This window comes from Malus sylvestris, chromosome 8 (genome assembly GCF_916048215.2).
Source record: "Malus sylvestris chromosome 8, drMalSylv7.2, whole genome shotgun sequence".
Classification (NCBI taxonomy): domain Eukaryota; kingdom Viridiplantae; phylum Streptophyta; class Magnoliopsida; order Rosales; family Rosaceae; genus Malus; species Malus sylvestris.
Genome location: NC_062267.1, coordinates 28959216 through 28983027, shown reverse-complemented (window position 1 = coordinate 28983027; position 23812 = coordinate 28959216). Strand labels below are relative to the sequence as shown.

The 23812-nt window shown below is 35.6% G+C and overlaps 1 protein-coding gene across 1 annotated transcript; it reads left to right on the top strand.

Moving 5' to 3' along the window:
* On the top strand, positions 1 to 18910 carry LOC126632535 (UDP-glucose:glycoprotein glucosyltransferase-like). The gene is made up of 37 exons (XM_050302957.1): positions 1 to 344; positions 1531 to 1977; positions 2071 to 2224; positions 2413 to 2584; positions 3576 to 3649; positions 4647 to 4743; positions 4815 to 4927; positions 5085 to 5200; positions 6112 to 6169; positions 6807 to 6959; positions 7061 to 7159; positions 7260 to 7403; positions 7551 to 7619; positions 8747 to 8835; positions 8962 to 9124; positions 10055 to 10189; positions 10272 to 10371; positions 10468 to 10562; positions 10714 to 10826; positions 10909 to 11119; positions 11316 to 11384; positions 11645 to 11790; positions 12274 to 12375; positions 12889 to 13036; positions 14515 to 14571; positions 14668 to 14798; positions 14925 to 15013; positions 15154 to 15503; positions 15642 to 15731; positions 15995 to 16059; positions 16452 to 16554; positions 16659 to 16817; positions 16920 to 17060; positions 17232 to 17275; positions 17377 to 17491; positions 18071 to 18223; positions 18360 to 18910. Exons 1-37 carry the CDS (start codon positions 136 to 138, stop codon positions 18534 to 18536), a joined length of 4950 nt encoding a protein of 1649 aa, XP_050158914.1. The 5' UTR covers positions 1 to 135; the 3' UTR covers positions 18537 to 18910.
* The last annotated feature ends 4902 nt before the right edge of the window (positions 18911 to 23812 follow it).

Below are 23812 nucleotides of genomic sequence, written 5' to 3'. Positions count from 1 at the left end.
TCCGCACTCTCCTCACACACAACAGAGTCGTCTTCTCGTTCAGTCTACGCTCTCCCTCCTCAGCCGAAAAGCCTTAAAAATCCCAGACGAGCTTCGTTTTCTGGTTCTGTGGATGGTGGATCTATCCGTACCCGTATGCTTCTGAAGGATCCGAACCCGTTCTGTTTCGTTCGGAAACTGCAAATGGGGACCCGTTATAAATCTGCGTTTTGTGCTGTGATCGTCTTGGTGTGTTTGGGAGCGTCAGGAATCGGTTTGGTTTCGGCTCAGAATCGGAGGCCTAAGAATGTTCAAGCTGCGGTTCGGGCCAAGTGGTCGGGTACTCCATTGCTCCTGGAAGCCGGGTACGCTGCTTTCCTTCCAAATTTTATGTCTTGATAACTTTTGGAATTTATTGTGTTGGTTAAGTTTGAACCATGGAGTTGTTGGTAATGTCTAATCCGTTATTGTTTTAAGCTACTGCGAAGCGGATGCTTTTATGAATTAGGAAGATGATGGTTGAGTAGGAATGCGTTTTGGCAGCGCCATAGAATGGGGCAATGAGATGAGGGATATAATCCCAGCATTGTTAAAATTTTGTAGGAAGAGAACTAAGAACCGAGTGGATTTATTTCGGAAGAGAAATGTGGGAGTAATGTGAAAGATTCAAACTTTTTTAATTGGAGATAATCAATTTTAAATTAATTTGAACACTTTTTGAATTCGTTCTAGTGTAAATAGAAATGAAATAATTCTTTAATTTGATGTGGTTTAGATGGTAGCGGTTGTGACATTATTCCGGGATCGTTTGTCTTTTTCCCTAAATATGACCAAAAAAATGATTCCTTTCAGTGATAACTAGCATTGGGGGTGGGCTCTGCTATTTACTTCACGAGTAAACAGAATGAGCTACTGTATCTTGAAGGGGATGATCATCTTGAATGTACCTTTATGTAAGAATAAACTTAAAGTAAGCACGTGAATGAGCTTCCTCTGGAAAGTCTTAGATAACAGAAGGTGGTTTTTGAGTTTAGAGAACTAATTGTCTTGGAACTCTGATGCACAAGTGATTTGCTTCGTTTGAATGATCTGAAGTTTTTCGGTGGAAAGAAAAGGATAGTGCTTGGGAGAAGTGCTATGATGGTAATTTTCTAGGTGGTATGGGAAGAAAGGAATATGAAGAATTTTGAGAATGTTATGGCTGAGGAGGTGGAGTGCTTTTTAGGGGTTTTGGAATATAGAGAGATCCTCTGTTTCTGTCATTTGATCAAATCGGAAAGCCTCTATCTTGTAATTCCTTGTTTTATTTTTTTTTGTTTCGTGTTAAAAAAAAAGAAAAAAAAAAGTAGCATATGTTATGAGTATTGTGATTATATGATGGTTAGAGCAGAATCATGTCTATTAGGTGATTATTCTTTAGGTAAGTTAAAATTGGAGTTCGAATTCTCGATTGGAATCAGCAAATTATTTCATCTGCTTTTTGTAAATATAGTTTATTTCATTTATTGTGCCTTTCCTAAGCTATTATTAGCTTCCTGTTTTCTAATGCAGTGAATTACTATCTAAAGAACAAAAAGACCATTTTTGGGACTTCATTGATGCCTGGCATAATAGTGAGAAGGATGATGCTGAATCTTATACTGCTAAAGGCTGCCTAAAAAAAATTGTAAAGCACGGACTCTCTATTTTGAACGAACCATTGGCATCTTTGTTTGAATTCTCTCTTATGATGAGATCTACATCTCCAAGATTGGTTCTTTATAGGCAATTAGCTGCAGAGTCTCTGTCTTCTTTTCCTCCGGTTGATGAAACTAATTCAAGCAATGACAGTGGAATTTCTGAAACAAATGAACATGTGGAAAGTAAAAGGTCAGATCCCTTGAACATTGGTCGAAACCCGAAAAGCCCTAATGGGAAATGTTGTTGGGTGGATACTGGAGGTGCACTGTTCCTTGATCCAGCAGACTTGAAAATTTGGCTTCAAAGTCCAAGAGATTCGTGAGAACACTCTTTCATTTTGCCTTGTTCTCTATCTCTAGTAAGAGTTGCCATTTGGGCACAGTTCCTTACTTTATTTTTCTTGGTTTGCAGTTCTGGAGATTCATTTCAGCAGCCTGAACTTTTCGAATTTGATCACATCCATTTTGATTCAAGTGTTGGAAGTCCAGTTGCTGTTCTTTATGGAGCTCTTGGAACTGATTGCTTTAGGGCGTTCCATCTCACCCTAGTTGAAGCTGCAAAAGAGGTTAATACATCATGTTGTACACTTTATTTATATGTATTGAATATTGATGCATATGTAAGAAAGGTGAGTGTTGCATGCATAGTTTTATGCACATAATACATATATTTGTTTGCTTGATAACTCCTTTGTGCGTGCTTGTATTTAATATATACAAAATCTTTCTAAAAGATTGGCCCAATAACTTACAGGGAAAAGTTAAGTACGTCGTTAGACAAGTATTACCTTCTGGCTGTGATGTGGAGATTGACCGTTGTGGTGCTGTTGGTACAAGAGATTCGTTAAACTTAGGAGGCTATGGAGTGGAACTTGCTTTGAAGAATATGGAATATAAGGCTATGGATGATAGTGCTATAAAGAAAGGTTAGAATAATTGAATCTAGCTGTTGCCCTTAGAAATTTCTGTTGACTTGTCTTCTCAAGCTCTTGAGGCATGTCCCAAGATCTTAAGGTCGTTTGAATGCAAAAATGTAGGCATTGAACTGTTCCTTGATTAATAATAGTATATATGAAAGATGTGTGATGATAATTAAATTGAAAACTTTGTAAATCTCAAAATGTGCAAGGCATACACTATCCCAAGTCGTGAAAATTTTGTATATGTTTCTAAAACCTTAGTAAACCTGATAATCTCAGACATGCAGTCTTTAACAAGAAATGAGATTACGATGGAATGAGTGAATACAATGTATACGAATCAACCATTTTGAGATAGAATTGTGTTTTCCACTCAGTTTCAAAACCACTGATACATTTGCACTTAAAAAACATCGCTACACTCTTCCATAAACTACGAGAGTGCAATTGGATTCCACTTGAGCGAGTTGCATATAACCATTTTTTTTTTCCAAGATAGACCACTTATTTACAAAAAATATAAAAACTTTCAACTACTTCAAACAAGTAACGCCAATAATTACCAGAGATTAAGAAATTTTGTAAAGCTGCTTAGCCTCCTAAACATGCATGAACGGGTACCTAAGTCATTCTGCTGACCAACTTAAGAGAGATTCGGATTAGCTGCTTCCACATGCACACAATATCTTGAGTAGTAGTCTGCATGCTTATCGCTCAACACAACTTGAATATACTTGACTCTCTTTACTCTTCTTCTAAAAATATCTTGACTCTCTATAAAAAGACTCAGTTAGGCTGGAAAGTTGCAATTATCATGAAATATGAATTGGGCAGTATTTTGAATATTTCTTTTTTTCCCTTGCATCTCCATGTTTTTCTGCTATTTTGTTAATTGCAGGAAACAAAAATATGTTTTGTGCATGTACTCATGTTTAATTGTTCTTAGGATTTTTTTTGGGTTAAAATATTTCTCATTAGTACCGGGTTTATGTTGCAGGTGTCACACTAGAAGATCCTAGGATTGAAGATCTCAGCCAAGAAGTCAGAGGGTTTATATTCTCCAAAATTCTGGTTTGTTATCCTTTATATATTAGTGTTGAGTCACATGCCCCATAAGTGTCCACTAATAAGGCTGCCATGCACCGATATTGTCCCCACTTACGACCTAGGCCCAATCCCCTGGGCGGTATCAAGCCCAATGGACCTCAGGTGCAATTAGAAGTGGAACATCTATATTTAAACCTTAGATTATACTTCTCCGACGTGGGACTCTCTTCACATCCATCTTGGCTTGTATTGAGCCAACCTTTTACACCAACAAATAGCACAAATTACAATAATTTTTGTTCTTAAAAATATAAGATTCAGAGTTTTAAGCATGGACACTTTTACTCTCTTTGGCTTTCACTGGAAAGCTTAAAATAAAAGAATGGACACTTTTACATGAATACATAGGTTTACTGAAACCAAATAATGTTAAACAAAAGAAAGTAGCGGACACATTAAAGCTTGTCGTCTTGTGTTGGTATCATTGCTGAAATAACAGGAATCCAGTTTTGTATTTTTTTTCCTGTGGTGCTTATATTCAGGGTATGACTAACAAATCACCCAAATATGTGGAAAACATTTGAACTAATCTTATTCCAATAATTGTGAAGCCCTTTTCAAAAAGTTTGATTGATAACTTGAGAGAAGAAAGTGGACCTCACATGATTTTTGTTTTTGTAGAAATAAATTATGTGGTTGGCAGAATTTATGAAAGATGATTAATTCTGTGATTAAAGATGAATTCAGATGTTAGAAGGTAGGTATTTTTAAAAACAAAGGTTCACAAAGATTGTTCAATTGTCATATTAAGATTATATTATTGCACCAATTGTCATCTGGTTTTGCATTAAAATTTTTGTTGAGTTGATTTAATGCTTCTCAGTGAGTGTGTGCTCTCTTGCCTTGATCTGATGCTATTATTAACAATGTCAGTTGTGATAGTGATGGAGTTATTGCAGTTTGTGGATAATGAGTAATTTTGAATTCTGGATCTCATTATTTTCTTCCATCCACTTTGCAGGAACGCAAACCTGAACTCACTTCAGAGATAATGACATTCAGGGATTATCTTTTGTCATCAACAATATCTGATACACTTGATGTTTGGGAACTAAAAGGTATCTGCACGTTAAGGCTTTTCTCCTGATTTTGATGAACTACAGTATACTAATGGTTTTCTGTTCAACAGATTTAGGACATCAAACTGCACAGCGGATAGTTCAAGCCTCTGATCCTTTGCAAGCAATGCAGGAAATTAATCAAAATTTCCCGAGCATTGTCTCTTCCTTATCTCGCATGAAGGTAAAAAATTTGTGCAAAAAATTTGTTTGCACATTTTGAGTTTGGTTCGAATGTTAAAGTATTGTCTCATTTTAAAAATATTTCAAAATATATATATATATATATATATTTTTTTTTTTTGCTATTGTCATTGATTTACTGAGCGTTTCTTTTGCAGCTCAATGATTCAGTTAAAGATGAAATAAGTGCAAACCAGAGAATGATCCCACCTGGCAAGTCCTTAATGGCTCTGAATGGTGCTTTACTCAATATTGAAGATATTGACCTTTATCTGTAATGCTTTTGCTCTTACTGAAGTTCTTTTCATCATTTCACACCAAAGAACTTGCACAATTATCACTGTTTATAGTATCACCTGGTGGTGATGCATGTAGTTGTTTGTTATTACCAATTCTTTTAGCTTGATAAATGTGTAGCTGAGGCGGAAAGGTACAGGCTTTCTTTCGATCTTATACATTATAGTTTAATATTATGTCATGAAGCACTTTCTATTTGGCGGTTAATTACAGATATACACCTTAGGGCACATGAAATTAGAAGAATCTTTGTTAGATTTCTATATTTCTTAGAAATTTTTTCCCATGTGAACATGACTTAAAGTTTTTTTTTTATTCTTCCATTTTTGTATCTATTAAATGTTTAATTTAGTTAAAAATATTTTGTCATCATATTAATCAATTGGTAGACATTACCCATGCTCTACTGTGTTTCGCAGTTTGAAATCATATTAATCATGTATATCGTCATAAATTACCTTCATATATGATCTCATCATAGATTACTTTGGCAGTTTGAAATGAGCTTGTTCAAAATTATAGAGTGCTCTCCTACTGTAATATTTGAGTCTTTCTTTCATGCTTGTACTTGGTGTTTACTATCCTCCATAAGTAGTGTAGAAGGAACTTATTTCATGTTGCATGTGCTGTTTCAATCTGTTTGGAAACATAATTGTTTTGTAACTGTCAGTGAAATGATGCAAAAATTTGAAACATTGAGAAACTCAAAGAAATATGCAACAGTTTGTTTAATAATTAATTACAAGTGTATGAAGTTGAACAACTGGTCAACTTAGTCTGTTAAATGCTCAACTTTTCTGTTGTTCATTTGACACTCATTCAAGTGTTTTTAAGATTAATGCTTATCTGCTTAACCTCTGACATTGCATTTCTTTGATATTCTCATAGGTTGCTTGACTTGGTTCATCAAGATTTATCATTGGCTGATCAGTTTTCAAAGTTGAAGGTAGGCATTCAATCTTAGCTATGATTAGCTGGAAGAGTGTACATGATGGGCTAATATGTGGCCAAGTTAGTAAAGGACTGTTCACTCCATCAATTGAAATGCTAACCTTGAATTTTATTCACCCAATGGTATGGAGTTTAAATATGTGTATTTTGACCCCATTCCCTCTATGTTTTTGTTTTTCTTTATAAATTACTTGTCTTTCAGAAGCAATATTTTTGGTTGCGAAGAGCAACTTTTAGATTAGAATTTCATTCACAGGTGACCTTATTTAAGTATATGACCTGACACTATCATTAATCTTCTTTGGTCAATCAGTTGAATACCTTTGAATAGAGTACACGAATCCTTGGTTTGGTATGCCACTCGTTTCTATTTTATGCTTAAAAATGTTTACCATGGTCCAGGGTGAGATATCAGTTGGTCATCCTTTATGGGTGAATTCCAGCTTAGACGATGGATTAGGAGTTGGGCTGGGTTGAGCTTGGTCTAAGGTCATTGCATATCTGACTTTAGTTACTAAGCTCCTGGCCTAGCTCTTTTAGCTTACTTTCAACATTGATATGTAGTAGCCTTGAACAGTGTTATTCAATGCATTTAAGTTGGCTGGCTTTATTCTTACTATCAATTATCACAGATTCCTCATAGCACTGTACGGAAACTCCTTGCAAGTCTGCCTCCTCCAGAATCTAACATGCTCCGTGTAGATTTTCGTTCAAATCATGTTCAATATCTAAATAACATAGAAGAAGATGCTATGTATAGGCGATGGAGGAATAATCTAAATGAGGTGGATATATCGCTTCTTTCAGCTTTTTTCTCTCAGTTTTGGATGGCATCAAATGTCCATGATCTTCTGGAAATATGATTCCTACAATTTATTTTGTGTAGATTTTGATGCCAGTGTTCCCCGGTCAGATACGTTATATACGGAAAAACCTTTTCCATGCAGTTTCTGTTATTGATCCATCAACTGTTTGCGGTCTTCAGGTAAGTTTTATGTCTCCCTACCAAGTGATATGTAATATTCTTGCTTTGTGTTAATTTTCTGGTTATGTGTACTGATGTTTTTATTGTTAAAATCTTGCAGTCCATTGACATGATTTTGTCTTTGTACGAGAATAATTTTCCTATGAGATTTGGAGTTGTACTGTATTCTTCGAAGTTCATCAATCATATCGAAACTAGTGGCAGCGAAGATGACCATGAAATTGAGGAGGATATGTCCAGCTTCGTAATTTCTTCTCCAGCCTTTCTTATTTCGTTATTCTTTTGTGGCTATTTAATTAACCAGCTTCCATATGTCTCTGCTTTCAACTCATATACAAAATATTGTTCATGTCTTATAGCAGCAATTCTTGAAAATGTTTTTTCTTTGCAGATTATACGACTCTTCATTTATATAAAGGAGAATCATGGAATTCAAACAGCTTTCCAGTTTTTGAGCAACGTAAGTGTGATTCCCATGCTTCTGCCAAATATTTATCCGTATATATTAATAGAAATCCCATTAGAAAGATTTTGCAGTCACAATATAATATTAATATTTAAAAAAATAGACGAAAGCTTTTCGCTTGAACCAATTAAAATACAAGAGCGGACAAGCTGTCCACAAAGTAAAACATAAACAGCAACCAGATAATGAATGTGATCATCCTGAACTTAAAACCTCTATGCAACAACAACAAAGCCTTTTCCCACTGAGTGGGGAACTTAAAACCTCTATGTAACTCCATAAATTGAACTAATAGCGGCTTTGCAGTTAAGCCATATATCTGAAAACGATAAATCTCTAAAGTCTGTGAAACAGATGCTATAGTGATGACCATAAACAGACTTTATCCCATAACTCATCCCTTCTTCTGACTGCATGTTCTTCAATGATCAGCCTATTTTTTTACCATGGTTGCTTTTGATCTGCTTTTCTGTTGTAATGATGTCGCAATATTGTTTTATTGCATTAATTTGTGTTTGTTCTGTGTGCTAAGTTTGCTTAAGTGGTTAAGTGTCCCTAATTATATGCCTTTGCTGCTTAATTGACTATTCTAAAGCACCTGACCTGTTTCTTGTTAAGCACGTTGAAAATCTGTGTTTGTCTGTTATTTTTTTTCTCTGCTTCTTATTTCTTTTTGTTTTTTAGATTGATTATAAGAACTAGACTTTATCCATTATAGCATATAGGGGAGCTACATCCTTGGAAAAAAGGGGACACATTGTATCCTGTACTTGAACACAGTGAAATTCTTTATACTACTGAATAATAATTTTCCATTTTTGTATGTTTGTAGCCTCGGCTGAAAATAAATGGGCCTCATGTTGAACTCATTCAGTGAGGCAACTGAGATAAGGACAAGTGCCAATGAAAACCCTTTACCTTTTTGTTGCTTTCTCTTGTAATTTAAATGATTTCAAGTGGTCCCTGTATTTTCCAGTCATCCTCTTGTGTAATGTTACTTCTCGATGTGCAGTGACATTTGTTGATGCTATTTATGACTTGTAAGAGAATGCGGTGGGAAATAATAGTTTATAATTCTTATGCCTAAACAATGTTATTCTGTTTGATTCTGGACATGTCAGATAAACAAATTGCGGATTGATTCTGAAGATTCTGCCGATGATGCTCTTGAAACGCACCACGTGGAAGGAGCATTTGTAGAAACTGTATTGTAAGTGTTTCATAAATTTTATGGTGATATCAATACTTGTATGTTAATGAGGATTGCAAACAAATATACATTTACCTTATTATATTTATGAATGATCTGAATTATGTGCTCATTCTCCTTTTGTAGGCCCAAAGCAAAATCTCCACCTCAAGATTTATTGCTAAAGCTGGAGAAGGAGCAAACTTTCAAGGAACTTTCTCAAGAAAGCTCCATGTTTATCCTTAAGCTGGGTTTGGCGAAGCTGCAGTGTTGCTTGTTGATGAATGGGCTTGTGTTGGAATCGAATGAGGTGTTGTTTGAGATCTTCAGATAAATCTTCACAATAATAAATCTACTTATCTAAGAATTAAGTAGAATACTCGTTACCCCATCTTGGTCCCACTAATGGGGTCCCAGGAGGGATGACCTAACAGCAGCTATATATTTAGTATTTCCACCATCCAGAATCAATTGCAGTTGACAGCCTGAAGTTCCTAAAACTGAAGCAGTCAATATGTCAATATTTTTCAACTTTATGCTATCTGACTTTCTGATTAATTATGTAAGTGCCTGTTTGATACCCATTTCATTTTTAGTTTTGTTTTTGTGTTAGAGAAAGAAAGGAAATACATGGGAGAAATGAGGGATATAAAAGAGTGGAGGAAGGATGGTGGGAGAGATGTAGGAAGAAATGTATAGGGAAAGGCACACAAAATGAAACTAAAAACCAAAGCTATTGATGTTGTTTTCACTTTCAAGATGTATATTCACTCGTTCTTTATTTCTTTCCCTCTCTTTCATCACCCTTCATCCCTCATTTCCTCCATATACCTTCCTCATATCTGAAGCACAAAAAAGAGAAAACTAAAAACCAAAAATACAAAATTGTAATCAAAGGGGCCCTTCATCTCGGATATATTTAATCATTTTGATTTCCCTGACCATTGGCGCTTATAGTTAAACTCAGCAATCTTTGCACCTCTCATTACAGGGTATTTGAATCCATAGAGTGAGCTTAGAAGGCACAATCTCAACATGCAATATGCCTAACATATCAAACTTTATCATTCTTGCACTTGCAATTTGATTTTAATTTTTACCTATCAACTTCAGTTTTATCCATTTTATAATATCTGTATCTCTAATCATTTTATTAAGCTACTGTCTCACATAAATTTTTTATGTATTCTGGTTTCCTAGATGTTGTAAACCATGATTTGTTTTGGTTTGCATTGATCAGGAGGCTCTTATAAATTCCATGAATGATGAGCTGCCCAGAATACAGGAGCAAGTGTACTATGGGCATATAAATTCGCGAACAGATGTTCTTGATAAGTTTCTGTCAGAAAGTGGTACTACTCGCTATAATCCACAGGTGATCATTTTACAATGGTTTTAATCCAAAATTTAGAATATTTATATATCTCAATTGTTTAACATGCAGTGTGGTTTTCCAGATTATTGCTGGTGGAAAGCCAAGGTTCATTTCTCTGTCTACATCTGTTTTTGGAGGGGAAGGTGTCTTAAATGATATTAACTATTTGCATTCTCCCGAAAGTAAGCTGTTTTTTGGTTGAAAATATTAGTTCATACATCCAATTTTCCTCAGTTAATTATTAGTTATAACACATGGTTTATTTTTATTGCACCCAGCTATGGATGATTTGAAGCCTGTGACCCATCTTCTAGCTGTTAATATTGCATCAAAGAAAGGGACGAAGCTGCTTCGTGAAGGCTTGCACTATCTGGTTTTAACCTTGATACTAATCTTACTTGAATTCTTCAAATTTGTATTATGTATTTTGCTGTCATCATTTCACCCTAAACATGTTCATCACTATTATCATAATTATTATGTTGCTTTATGTTTGGTATTTATTGTACTTACTCTTAATTCAGATAGAAGCGTCCAATCGTGCTCGAGTAGGTGTGCTTTTCAGTGTCAATCAGGATGCTGATGTCTCTAGGCATCTTTTTGTGAAGGTGTTTGAAATCACTGCATCCTTGTATAGGTTTGTATTCTTATCAAAGCTTAATGGGTTTCTGTCAATGAATGCATAACTCATGTTAAATTTTCATTGACTTATTATGCAGCCATAAGAAAAAGGTGTTAGATTTCCTGGATCAGATGTGCTCGTTCTATGAACATAATTATTTGCTTCCATCATCTAAGGGTGCTGAGAGCACTCAAGCATTTATAGATAAAGTCTGTGAATTGGCTGAGGCTAATGGATTGTCATCAAAGGCCTATAGATTTGCTCTATCTGAATTTTCTGATGACAAATTGAGAAAATATATGAATAAGGTATGCGTTTATCTGTATGCTTTGGCTTTTTTATCTTTACATGTAAGTTTACTACTTTCACCAGATGTCTACTGTCCTGATAAAAACTGGCCTGCTAAAGGTCCTTACAAATAGTTCTATGAAATCTCTCTGTGATCAAACCGTGGTTATCCATTGTGAGAATGTTCTTACGATAGCTGTTTATGATGGTTTCCAGGTATCCCATTTTTTTTATAAGCAGCTTGGCATTGAAACTGGTGTTAATGCAGTCATTACTAATGGAAGGGTGAGTCTTCTTTGTAGACATTCTACTTGGTTGGAAGTCATATTAAATGTTATTTGAACTCTTTTAACTAAATAAGATTGGTTTGTTGGACCAATTTTTCATTTTCTGTTTGCATAACAATCCGTTCCTTTGGTCATTGTTTCTTAGTTTATTTAATTTGAACATAGTCTAGAGATTTAGTATTTTTAAATGATTATCTTTGCAATAAGTTCCCCAATCTTGGCGGTTATGACTTTATTAATGAAATCATTATCCAATAGGTGACACTTGTAAATGACGGGGGCACATTCTTGAGCCATGATTTACGTCTTCTAGAGTCCCTAGAGTTTGCCCAGAGAATAAAGCACATTGTGGAAATTATTGAAGAAGTGAAGTGGCAGGATGTGGATCCCGACATCCTAACAAGGTTTGTTAGTTTTAACACTTATTTTGTGTAGCTGTACAATGTGCGCTGTTGACTAGAACCGCTTAAATTTCTCTGTTTTCTTTGACTTCTATATATTTGGAAGATCCATCCTCTGGTGCAAGTACATTAGGGTAAAATGAACTGTCCATATTTGGAAGATCCATCTTTCTGTTAATCTGGACTAGGCTGTCTGATAAGCTCCTGTATTCACCGTATTATGTGTTAATTCATTAATAACTGCTTTCGCGTTGCAAATTCTAATGATCAATTTGTCCAGAAATATTTCTGTAAACTCAAGCCACCATGAGTTCTATCAACACCACTACTATCATTTTTGAACATGGGATTGGTGGCTATTTTTTGGTGATATTTTTTCTTCACTAGAATTTTGTTTATTGAAATTGATGTTGATCTTATTTGTTGGCCGTAGTCTCTTTTATTCATGGAAAGACTAATGGTGATTTTATAAAATGATTTGTGCAGCAAATTCATTAGTGATACTATCATGCTTGTGTCATCTTCCATGGCTATGCGGGATCGAAGTTCTGAAAGTGCCCGCTTTGACATTTTGAATGCACAATATAGGTAAACAGATAATTGGTTCTTTGAGTCGATGTATATATGTGGAATTACAACTTTATGGCTCATTATCATTCAGTTTCACTATACCTTGTAAACAGTTTCGATATCATAGATAGATATCTAATATTTAATAGAAAAGCACCGGTGTGTTCTTTAGTGACAGTTCTCCTGGATACTTGGGTGTATATAAATAATACATTTTATGGAGTTGTGTGCAAAATCATTTAAGTATGAATAAACAAGCCCAAAGCCTTCAAAGTAGGCTGTTGATTGTAGTTTGTAGGATTTGGTGAAAACTAAAATCGAATGAGGCATCTTTTGTAGGTTTCTTGTATTGTTATCTGCTTTTTATGTTAGTTTCTGTTGTTTACAAAAGTAAAGCTTTTGAAATTTATGTATCAACTATCATGGTTAAGAGACGATTATTGTTATTGAGTTGATTCTCACGGATAGGTAGTTTATGTGATTTTAATGTTCTTTTATATCTTACACTTATTTTTTCTTTATTCTTTACAGTGCCATTGTTTTGAACAATGAAAATGCTAGTATTCATATCGATGCAGTTGTTGATCCTTTAAGTCCATTTGGGCAGAAACTATCATCAATTCTTCGAGTTCTATGGAAATATGTTCAGCCTAGCATGAGGATTGTACTAAATCCGTTGGTGAGTTACTATTTGCTTCGTTGCTTGTACTTCATTTATGTGATACATGATCACCTTTACCTCTTTGGTGTTTCTTTTCATTTAAGTCTTTGCCATCTTGTCTACTCCATTTGTAACTTATTGTTTCTGTGCAATACAATTTGTTTCTTTTCCACGAAAAATAGATTACTTAATATGGAATGGACCACCCTATTGTGTCGTCTACCTCATAATGTGATTTCTTGATCCGAACCATTCTTTTTCACTTAGCTATTTAATTATCATCTTAATTTTTTCAGTGTTTTTATCAAATTCACTATGTTTATTCATATGAATTATTAACTTCCGAGTTTTCTATTTTCATAGAGGACTCAAGCAAGACAACACTTTTTCTACATTTTCTGCCTTTCCCTGGTCTCCTCAGCAGATAAAAGGATTCAACAAAATATCTATACTGCATTTTTTCCTCATCATAATCATCTTTCCTTCTTTATTCAGTACTTGTTGCATCAGAAGCTTAGATATCCTTTTTATTTTCCAAGTCTGACTTTCTCAATGTTGCTGGTATGAAAAGAGATTTAGGGATGGAAATTTTTGTCACCATTTACAAACATGGCTAAAATCTGATTAATGTCGATGACCCAATATGGATGTTTGGTTTACATTAAAGTCGATCTAGAAATTGCATGCTTGGCTTATGATTGGTAAAGCCTTAAGAAACAGATGTTCATTAATGGAATGTGAAAGAATGAAGAACACAGGAAAGCTGTCTAGTGGCTCACAGATCCTCACTAGCAAATTCTAAGAACTAGGGCCAACACAGATATTAAAATAAAATATTAAAAACAGAAAAACTAATCTTAAGACACTCAACAACTATCCAATCAGACAAAATAACAGAATGATCATTACTTTTACTCTGAAATGGGAAGCCCATGTGGATGCCCAAAACCAGACCCTCTTCGTCAGAAGAAACAACCATCATATCTCTCCCTGGCAACACACCCAAACTTCTCATGTTTGGGAATGAAAAATCAATTAAGTTATAATGGATTGGCGTTGATATGATGCCAATTCATTTTGACTATAACATAACACCACTTTGTTCTGGATAGACTTTAATTTACAATAATTAAGAGGTGTATGACTGCTAGATAAAGGAAAAGAAGAGTAGTAACCGACATTTTAAAATGAAACATAGCATCAGAATTTATTTATTTATTTTGGCGTTAGTCTTTTGAGGTTTGTCCTTTTTTCATAAGTCATGTTGTGTTGTTACCTGTTTCACATTGAAGCTGTTTATGAGTTTTGAGTTCTACAATTAATAACAAGGTTGTTATGTGATGTTTTTCTTGGTATCTATATGTTGATAGTACGTTTATAACCTCCAAACATTATTTTCCATCATCAAACCAAATAGCCTTTGGTTAGTTTGCAGTTTACTTGCTGCTGCGGTACTCTTAATATTTTCCTCATTCTAACAATTGAATTCATGGCAGAGTTCTCTTATTGATCTTCCTCTGAAGAATTACTACAGATACGTCCTACCAACAGTGGTATGCCAGATGAATGTTTAGTTATAGCCCTAAAACTATTCGCTCCATTGGAATGTGGACATCTGTTTCACACTCTCAGTTGTGCCATATTTGCAGGATGACTTCAGCAGCACTGACTACACAATAAATGGGCCAAAAGCTTTTTTTGCAAACATGCCACTGTCCAAAACTCTCACGATGAATCTTGATGTTCCTGACCCATGGCTAGTTGAGCCTGTTATTGCAGTGTGAGTTTCATCATTAACAAAGTTTGTAGTTACCATACTTTCATTAGCTATGCTTTGAACAATGTTACTTTATGAGTCACACTTTTTGTGCTTTAACTTTACTAATTTTTTTCTAATCATACCCAGCCATGACTTGGATAATATTTTGCTTGAGAATCTTGGTGAGACACGGACATTACAAGCTGTTTTTGAACTTGAAGCTCTTGTTCTGACGGGTATGATTTAGTTGTTTTCTGTTTTTTGGTTTTTAGATAAACTGTAACTTTGAACTAGCATGCAATTTTACTCCCAGTTAATGGTGAGGCAAGGGTTACCAACTATGTTGTGATTTGCACTGACAAGTCATCTTAACCAGGTCATTGTTCTGAGAAAGATCATGATCCTCCCCGAGGCCTTCAGTTGATTATTGGTACTAAGAGTACTCCTCACTTGGTTGATACTCTTGTGATGGCCAATCTGGGTTATTGGCAAATGAAAGTGTCTCCTGGGGTTTGGTACTTGCAACTTGCTCCAGGTAGAAGCTCTGAACTTTATTTTCTGAAAGAGAATGGTGAAGGAAGTGGGAGCAAAACATTATCCAAACGTATCACCATAGACGATTTACGGGGTAACGTAGTTCACATGGAAGTAGCAAAGAAAAAGGGAAAGGAGCATGAGAAACTGCTGGTTCCTGATGGCGAAGACAACTCAGACGATAATAAGGAGGTGAGTTTTTGCTGTTATTTTGAAATAATTGTTCAAACGCCTACTAATGTAGTAAGTTAATAACTGAAAATGTGTTTGTTGCAGTCTTACAAATGCCATTTTTTATTTTTTTGTATTTTTATTTCCTTTCTGTTGCAGGGAAGTAGCTGGAACTCCAACTTCTTGAAATGGGCTTCTGGTTTTATTGGTGGCAGTGAGCAATCTAAGAAGAGTGAAAGGACTTCAGCGGTGAGGAATTTGTGCTCTTCCGTTCTTCTGTTCACGGGATTGTATTAACTTGTTCAACCACTTTCATTCTTTTTTTTGGGTATTGCAATTTATCATGTGTCATATTTTCAATCATTGCATTGGGCAACCATAAGAAACTATTATACGCTATATTGGAGAAAATATTTGATGTTTCACTTGGTATCTGTTATATATCAGTTTTCCACTTGGTTTCTGATTGTGTTTGAAAAATACTCTCTTATCTGGTTTTGGATAATTATTAGGAGCAAGGAAAGGGTGGACGACATGGAAAAACGATTAATATTTTCTCTATTGCTTCTGGACACCTGTAAGTGTTTTTCCTTTCTTGATTTCTGTTTTCTTATTTACTTTTATGCTTCCTCTAGTCTTTTCGGGGGTGAATTCTACACCATCCTTTTGTTTATCAAATTTTTTTCATGTTTCTGCCATGTATTATAAATGGACAGTAAAATTTCACTTACAAATAATCCAAATGCCATAGTCATGAATTGTTGAATACTCAGAAAAAGGTTTTCGCCCTCTTAGTTGTATACTGAAATAAATTTTCATTTTGAAAACTATTGTGATCATATAATATGATAGAATAATTGAAATTATTATAATGAATAGTAAGTTAATAACAATCATCATCATGGTAGGACGTTTACCTTCTTTTAATTTATTTATTTAAGCGTGCAATCTTGTGATATATTTTGGCAGATATGAACGTTTTCTGAAAATCATGATTTTAAGTGTCTTGAAGAACACCCGCCGTCCAGTCAAATTCTGGTTCATAAAGAACTATCTCTCTCCCCAGTTCAAGGTTATAAAGTGTTTAAGTTGTAAATTTATCACGGTTTTGTTTTACTTGCTGAGAAGAAATGAGAGTTCTTAACATGGATGCTTGGTCGTTGTTCTTATATGCAGGATGTCATTCCACCTATGGCTCAAGAATATGGTTTTGAGTATGAACTAATAACGTACAAGTGGCCTACATGGTTGCATAAGCAGAAAGAAAAGCAACGGATTATTTGGGCCTATAAAATCTTGTTCCTTGACGTTATCTTTCCCCTTTCATTGGAAAAGGTATTGACATTATGTAATTCCTAATTGCCCTGTTGCCTTATTAGGTTTTCATCCCTAGTTACTTGTACATTTGACATCTACGATATTTTCCAATATCTGCAGGTCATTTTTGTTGATGCAGATCAAATTGTAAGGGCAGACATGGGAGAGCTCTATGACATGGATATAAAAGGACGACCTCTGGCATATACTCCATTTTGTGACAACAACAGGGATATGGATGGATATCGGTTTTGGAGACAAGTAATTAGCAATGACCTTTTCTTTTGCTCATTGTTTTCTTCAGTTTCTATACTTATGCATCCATCTACCAAATATGTTACCAATTTTTGGATCCGTGTCCGTTTAAAATGTTAAGGGAATAATTTCTTAATTCAAATTTATTGCTCAAGTCTTGTTAATTTTTTGGAACAGGGTTTCTGGAAAGAACATTTACGGGGGAGATCCTACCACATAAGGTCAATACATGCTTTATCAGGACTTAAAGCTAAAAAATTAATTACATCGTAACAAAACAGTAAGGAAAACCCAGTGGAGTTGACGTGTTGATTTTGTGCAGTGCTTTATATGTTGTCAATTTGAAGAAATTTCGAGAGACTGCAGCAGGAGATAATCTGAGAGTTTTCTACGAGACTCTTAGCAAGGACCCAAACAGTTTATCTAATTTGGACCAGGCAAGTGGTTAAGTTCATGATTCGCAGTTTTGATTGCATTGTCTCATGCTTACTCTTCCATTTATGATGCATAGAAGCCAAAAATTAGTGTGCGACGTCTCTGATTTTCTTTGAATTTTAAGGTACTATAAATTGATTTTCTAGGACGCGTTTCTAACAGTACGCTAACAATATTTGGGGTCCAACATGTGAAAGGTTTGATTAATTAGGAAGGAAATAATTAAAGAAGGGGTTTGAAAATCAGGCCACACTGCTCTTTTACCAAGGATAAATTTGATTGTTTTTTCATTATTTCCTAACGCTTTACTATTCATAAGGATATAGGCAAGCAATTGCTTTATTCTTAAGTATTTAACCTCTATACATGTAAGCAACGAAAATGGATCCATGTTTGCTGCCCCCATCGAGTGAAAATAACCAAATGCATTCTCTTTCTCTCTCTCTCTCTCTCTCTCTGGAGGAAATAAAATGAAAAATCAACAAATTGATATCGGGAACACATAATTTGGAGGCTTCTTGTAGATTCATATTTCCATTTTGTTTTCATTCATTATGCTAAATTCATCATTCATATTTCAGGATCTTCCAAACTATGCTCAACATACAGTACCCATCTTTTCATTACCGCAAGAATGGTTGTGGTGCGAGTCATGGTGCGGTAATGCAACAAAATCCAAAGCAAAAACCATTGATCTTTGCAACAACCCCATGACAAAGGAACCCAAACTTCAGGTAGATATGTGTTCGTTTGGTTTGTGATTTTTTACTTACTGAGCAGTGAGCAAACACCTAGACATTATACCCTTGGTACGTTTTCTCGGTTTAGTGTGTCCAATAATTTTTCCTGAATTTCACCTGAGTGTTGCAGGGGGCTCGAAGAATAGTTTCTGAATGGCCAGATCTTGATTTGGAGGCAAGGCAATTCACGGCGAAGATCTTAGGTGACGAACTGGACATCCAAGAGCCCGCACCACTTCCTAGTCCATCAGAGAAATCAGCGACTGGCAGTCCGGAGGAGGACCTTGAATCCAAGGCAGAGCTGTGAATGCAATATAACAAACGCTATGGTTCAGTTTAAGCAGAGAGAATACTCGAAGATCTAAGGTAACAAGTACACTTACACATAATTTGACCTCAAGGCGAAGCTGCTTGCAAACGGTGCTCCTGTGTGCTAAACGAGACCTTTCGGCTAAGCAGCAAGAAGAGAATGTGATACCTGAAGATGGAGGCCTTGCAGGCTTTCTATGTCATTGCATTAGCTACCGAGACTCATTCGGGCTTATTAATTATGCGCCCTCGATGCACTCTTGAGAAGGAAAAAATAGATTTTGTTGAGCAAATTTTGCTAAAGAAATTTATGTGAACGTTTGAAACTGGATGGATGACAAGAGAAATGAAAGATGTTTACTTTATTTAGAAGGCTTTCGGTTCTTATAAGTAGCTTCAAGATGGTTTTGGCATTTCTTTTGATGCATATGATGAATTATATCCTTACAAACTTACCTAAAGTGAGTGGTCATTTCAAGACTCACTGGCAAATGCCTGACGGCCATAACCATTCACTGAGCGGCTTGCTCTCTTTAACTGCTGTTATTTTGGCCGAAATTGGGAAATATCCGACGACGATTCACGTGTGGTCCTCCAACCTAAACCATTGTTAAAAATGGTGAAGCTTTTATAATACTCAAATTGACGATTAAAAAACATGTAAGGTGGTTGGTAAGTTCAGTATTTTTGAAAATATATTTTAATAAAAAAACATTAACATCTAAATTAAATAAAATTAAAACAATAAAAAAAGGCAGTAACATCAAAACTAGTGGCGGATTCAAGAAAAATATTTCGGAGGGGGGGGTCACATGTAAAAGTTTACAAACATTTTTTAGACATATAATAACCTTAAATTTAAACCATGGTTCTATCATTCATAACTTATAGAACAAATAAGTAACAATACAAGTTACAATAGTTCCCGATGTGTTTTCATATTTTGAAAACGTTGCATTATTGCTTCATTGTCAATGGAAGAAAAAACATTGCTCTCAAGATAAACCCCCATGCTATCACTCAACCATTGATCTCCTATTCGGTTACGCAATGGATTCTTCACATTATTCATAGCAGAAAAAGTTCTCTCCACTGAAGCAGTAGCAACTGGTAGAACCAAAGCCAATATACTTAGCTAATACACATGATTATATACTCTGATCCTCCCCGACTCCACCATTTTTTTTTGCAAGGCTACCAATTCCTTTCAATTGAGAAAATTCATTACTTGAAAGCATATCAAGAATATAATGCCCAAGTTGATCTTCAAGTGTCAAGAGTTGACAAGTAGTAAATTCATTCGGATAAAATGATAAACAAATTAGCTTTTGTTCATCAAAAGCCGAGAATGAATCATCCGTGCTCAAACTTGCTAAACAAAGAAGCAACTCGGTATTTACCTCTTCAAGCGACTATTTAATTCCGCAAGTTGCTTATCAACGATAGCAACAAAGAGCTCCACATGATAATGATGGAAGTTTGTGATTCTTTGAGCTCTACGTTGTGATCTCCCTCGAGTAACATATCCATCATCCATGTGTTTATTTTTTTGGCTCTTCGTGTTTATTTATTTTTTATTAAACTTAGGGTCCAAAACTATGTCGTTTTGACAAAGTCATATTTATTAAAAAAAAGAAAAAAAAAAAAGAAGAGCCACTCTTAAAGTTGGAGGGCATGTATGAAGCCAACTCCAATCTTTAAATTGGCATCATCCAAGTTATCCATGAACTTCACCGAAGTTCGGAGGGTCATCACTCAAATTATCCCAAGACATTCACTGAAGTTCGGGGGGTTAGCTGACCCCCTGCCCCTCAATGCATCCACATTTGATCGAAACTGCTACAATAATTTAAGAGTTGAGAGAGTGTCGAACCCGTGATAAACAGGTGAAACCCAACACCATATGTCCACTAGAATATTAGACCCGATGCAAATTAAATTTTACCATTTGAGCTAATATGAGTTGTGTAAATATTAGGAGTCCTATATTTGATAGAAGTAGGATTTGTATTTATTCTTTCAGATAAGACATATCTGTGTGTATATATATTGTAACCCTAAAGATTGATGCGTACGATTTGAAGTATATATTCAGTCATTCATTTTCTATTATGGCGGGTGATGACGGAGAATTACGGATCTTCTCCTCCAACGATGACGATATAACTGTCGAGATACTTTCATGGCTACCGGTCACATGTCTCCTCCAATTCCGTTGTGTATGCAAGTCACTATGACTGGAGAGCACTCCCCTTTCGATTTCCCCAACTCACTGACTACCAATCACTGAAGAAGAATGTTGCCGGCGCCTCCTCCGCTTCTTCAGCAATACGAGCAGCTGTAGAGACGTTGAAGATGAATTTCCAGATGATACTAGCCTCAACGATTCATCACTTGTGGGTTCTTGCAATGGTCTCATCTGCCTAATAATTAACCCTCCACTTGATTCAGGGACGAAACCAGAGATTTATATGAATGGGGGCATCCTCAAACAACAAAGTCATAATTAAAAAGCTCAAGAATTTACTAAACACAATACTTATATATGAATCCAGAAAGTTTTCCATACAACATTCCTTACAATATCCCTTGACGCGTTTTCATGTTCTAAAAGTATTGCATGACAACATCATTACCAATACTATCAAATATCTATCTCTTTATAAAAATAACCATGTTATCATTCATCCATCGATCACCCATCCGATTTCTCAATAGATTCTTTAGAAATTTCATGGCTGAAAATACTATTTCAACGGTTGCAGTAGCAACTGGAAGAGTTAGTGCTAATGTCAGAAGCAAGTAAACCAGAGAATACACCTTGTGCTTTTTGCATTGAACCTTTATTTTTATTTTTTTGCAAGGTCTCCAATCTTTTTTAAACCTGAAACTCAATGCTAGACTGTATATCCATGATAAAAAGGAAACATAGATGGAATTTGGGGGGGGGGAAGCGGTCCCCCATTATACATACTTTATTTTTTTTCAAATATATACAAAACGACACTGTTTTGTTTACGTTTTTTTTTTACAAACCAAAACAAAGTTGTTTTGTTTGGATTTAAAAATAAAAAATAAATAAGATTTAGAATGCATACAATTTTTTTAATTTTATTATTTTTTTAAATAATCTCAGTGGGGGCATCCGCCCCCCCAAGCCAACTGTAGCTCCGCCCTTGACTTGATTGCTGTACAGGATACTATGAAAATTTAAGACTTCTGTTGTGGAACCCTAGTACCAGAACAGCCCGTAAGTTACCGGACATTGATTGGTTTCGTTACAGCCCACTTTACTATTGATTCGGCTACGATTCCACCACTCAAGACTACAGGGTCCTTTTGGGTGGTCAAAATCATAAAGATTACGTCGATTATGAATTTGTTGCAATCTACGCACTCAAAGGGGGTTCATGGAAGATTGTTGGCATGTTGGAGGAGAACCTCTCGAGGCTGCGGCCTCCTTACATGTTCATGGGCGAGAGCGAGAGGGTGCTTCTTAAATGGAGCTCTACATTGGGATGAGAGAGACTATAAGGATAATGAGGGATCAATCGTCTCTTCTTTCACACTTTCTGCCATACTTCCACAATTCTTCCTGACTTTGAGGATGCTGGCTTTACCATATGGGTGATGATGGAATATGGGGTTGATCAATCTTGGACTGTTTTCGCAAAAATCCGCCCGGAGATTTTCCCTCCTAATGTGTTGTTGTTGAAGCCGATACTCCACGACGATGGTGCAGTTTTGATGCAATCGAGTCAAGGTGACTTGGTATCATATACGCCTAAGGAAGATACATGCAGGATTGTGCTCGGCAATTCTGATGATGAAGAATTGAGGGCTTCGGTTTCGTATGCAGAAACGGTTATGTACGTAGGCACTAAAGTTTCACCGGCGACGGGTGGCGGCTAGCTCATTCATTTGATTTGAAACATCCCAAATGGTATTGTGAGCCTTGCCTTTCCTTAGCTCTTTTTATTAATGTAACAATGTAATTTCGTACAAATTAAGATAGTGGTTTTATCCAATGTTATTGAGAACTATATTCCTGATCTATTACTCCTTTCATGATCATGTATGAGACCAAATTTAGATTATATTACTTACTCTTGATCTATTCCTCTTTTCATGATCATGTATGAGAACAAACGGATGTACATAGCTCCATCGATATAATTCCAAGTTGCATTCCGTTAGTGTTGAGGAAAACGAAGATGACAAGATCAATGAATTTGTACTGAAACTTACAGCATGTTTACATATAGAAAAGTAAACTATTAATTTATACGCGACTTATTGTCTGTTTAGTTTTCATCGAGTTGGTGAATGGGATCAATTAGTCACAACTCGCCAGGTTGTGGGATAAGTTGGAGGGTCTGGGATGAGTATCTGGGGATGAATCTAATGAAGCAAATGGGTTTCCGAGTCTCAGATGCATTTCCTCCTTTTTTTAAGTTGTTTTTCTTCTTGCTCTCTAAAAATCAAATCAAGCTCTTGTGATTGAAATTCTGGAACCAAAGATTCGAAATTAGTTAGCTTGGCCCGCTCTGGTTCATAACTACCACACACACGTGGCAGTTTGGCCACGTGTGCGTGGTAGTTATGACACTTGGCTCAGGAGGAACTAAAATAATGTAAAAGAAACATATAGGGGACGTGCAATTAAGAATATTACATGAATTAATGTAAATGTAGTTATGCTTTAGGTGGTCTCTTAGTACTACAATATAGTGATATTCCTCTTCACTTGTAAGTGAGAGGTCTTAGATTTGATTCTCGCTAAAGGCGAATTTGAACTACATTATTGCTAGCTCATTGTGAGGCTAAACTCACCCCCTCCCACTTAGCGTAGATAGTATCGTTTGCTCAAAGTTATACATTTAGGTGATCTTGGGGCTATTCTCACCATTTGCCACTGGCTTCTCTCCTCCGACAAGGAGGTTCATGGTTTTAATATTTTAGTTCAAGAAAGTTGTCAAAAACGATCCAAATCGAAAATTGAGATTGTAAGGTCCAAATCCAATTCATTAATTTTGCAGAACAAGGTCCAAAATTTAAATATCTCTGTACTTTCCAATTACTTCTTAGAGCATTAGGAAATACGACGGAAGTGGCGGCAAGGCCGTGAATGAACATTAGCTAGTTGAGTTACAAGTTGTCCACAAAAATGTAGTACAAGCAAGGAAAACAAAGCAACAAATATTTCCCGCGGCTACAGTTACAAGCTGATAGGTATTTACTATTTACCTTACTATTACTATACAAATAAGTCAA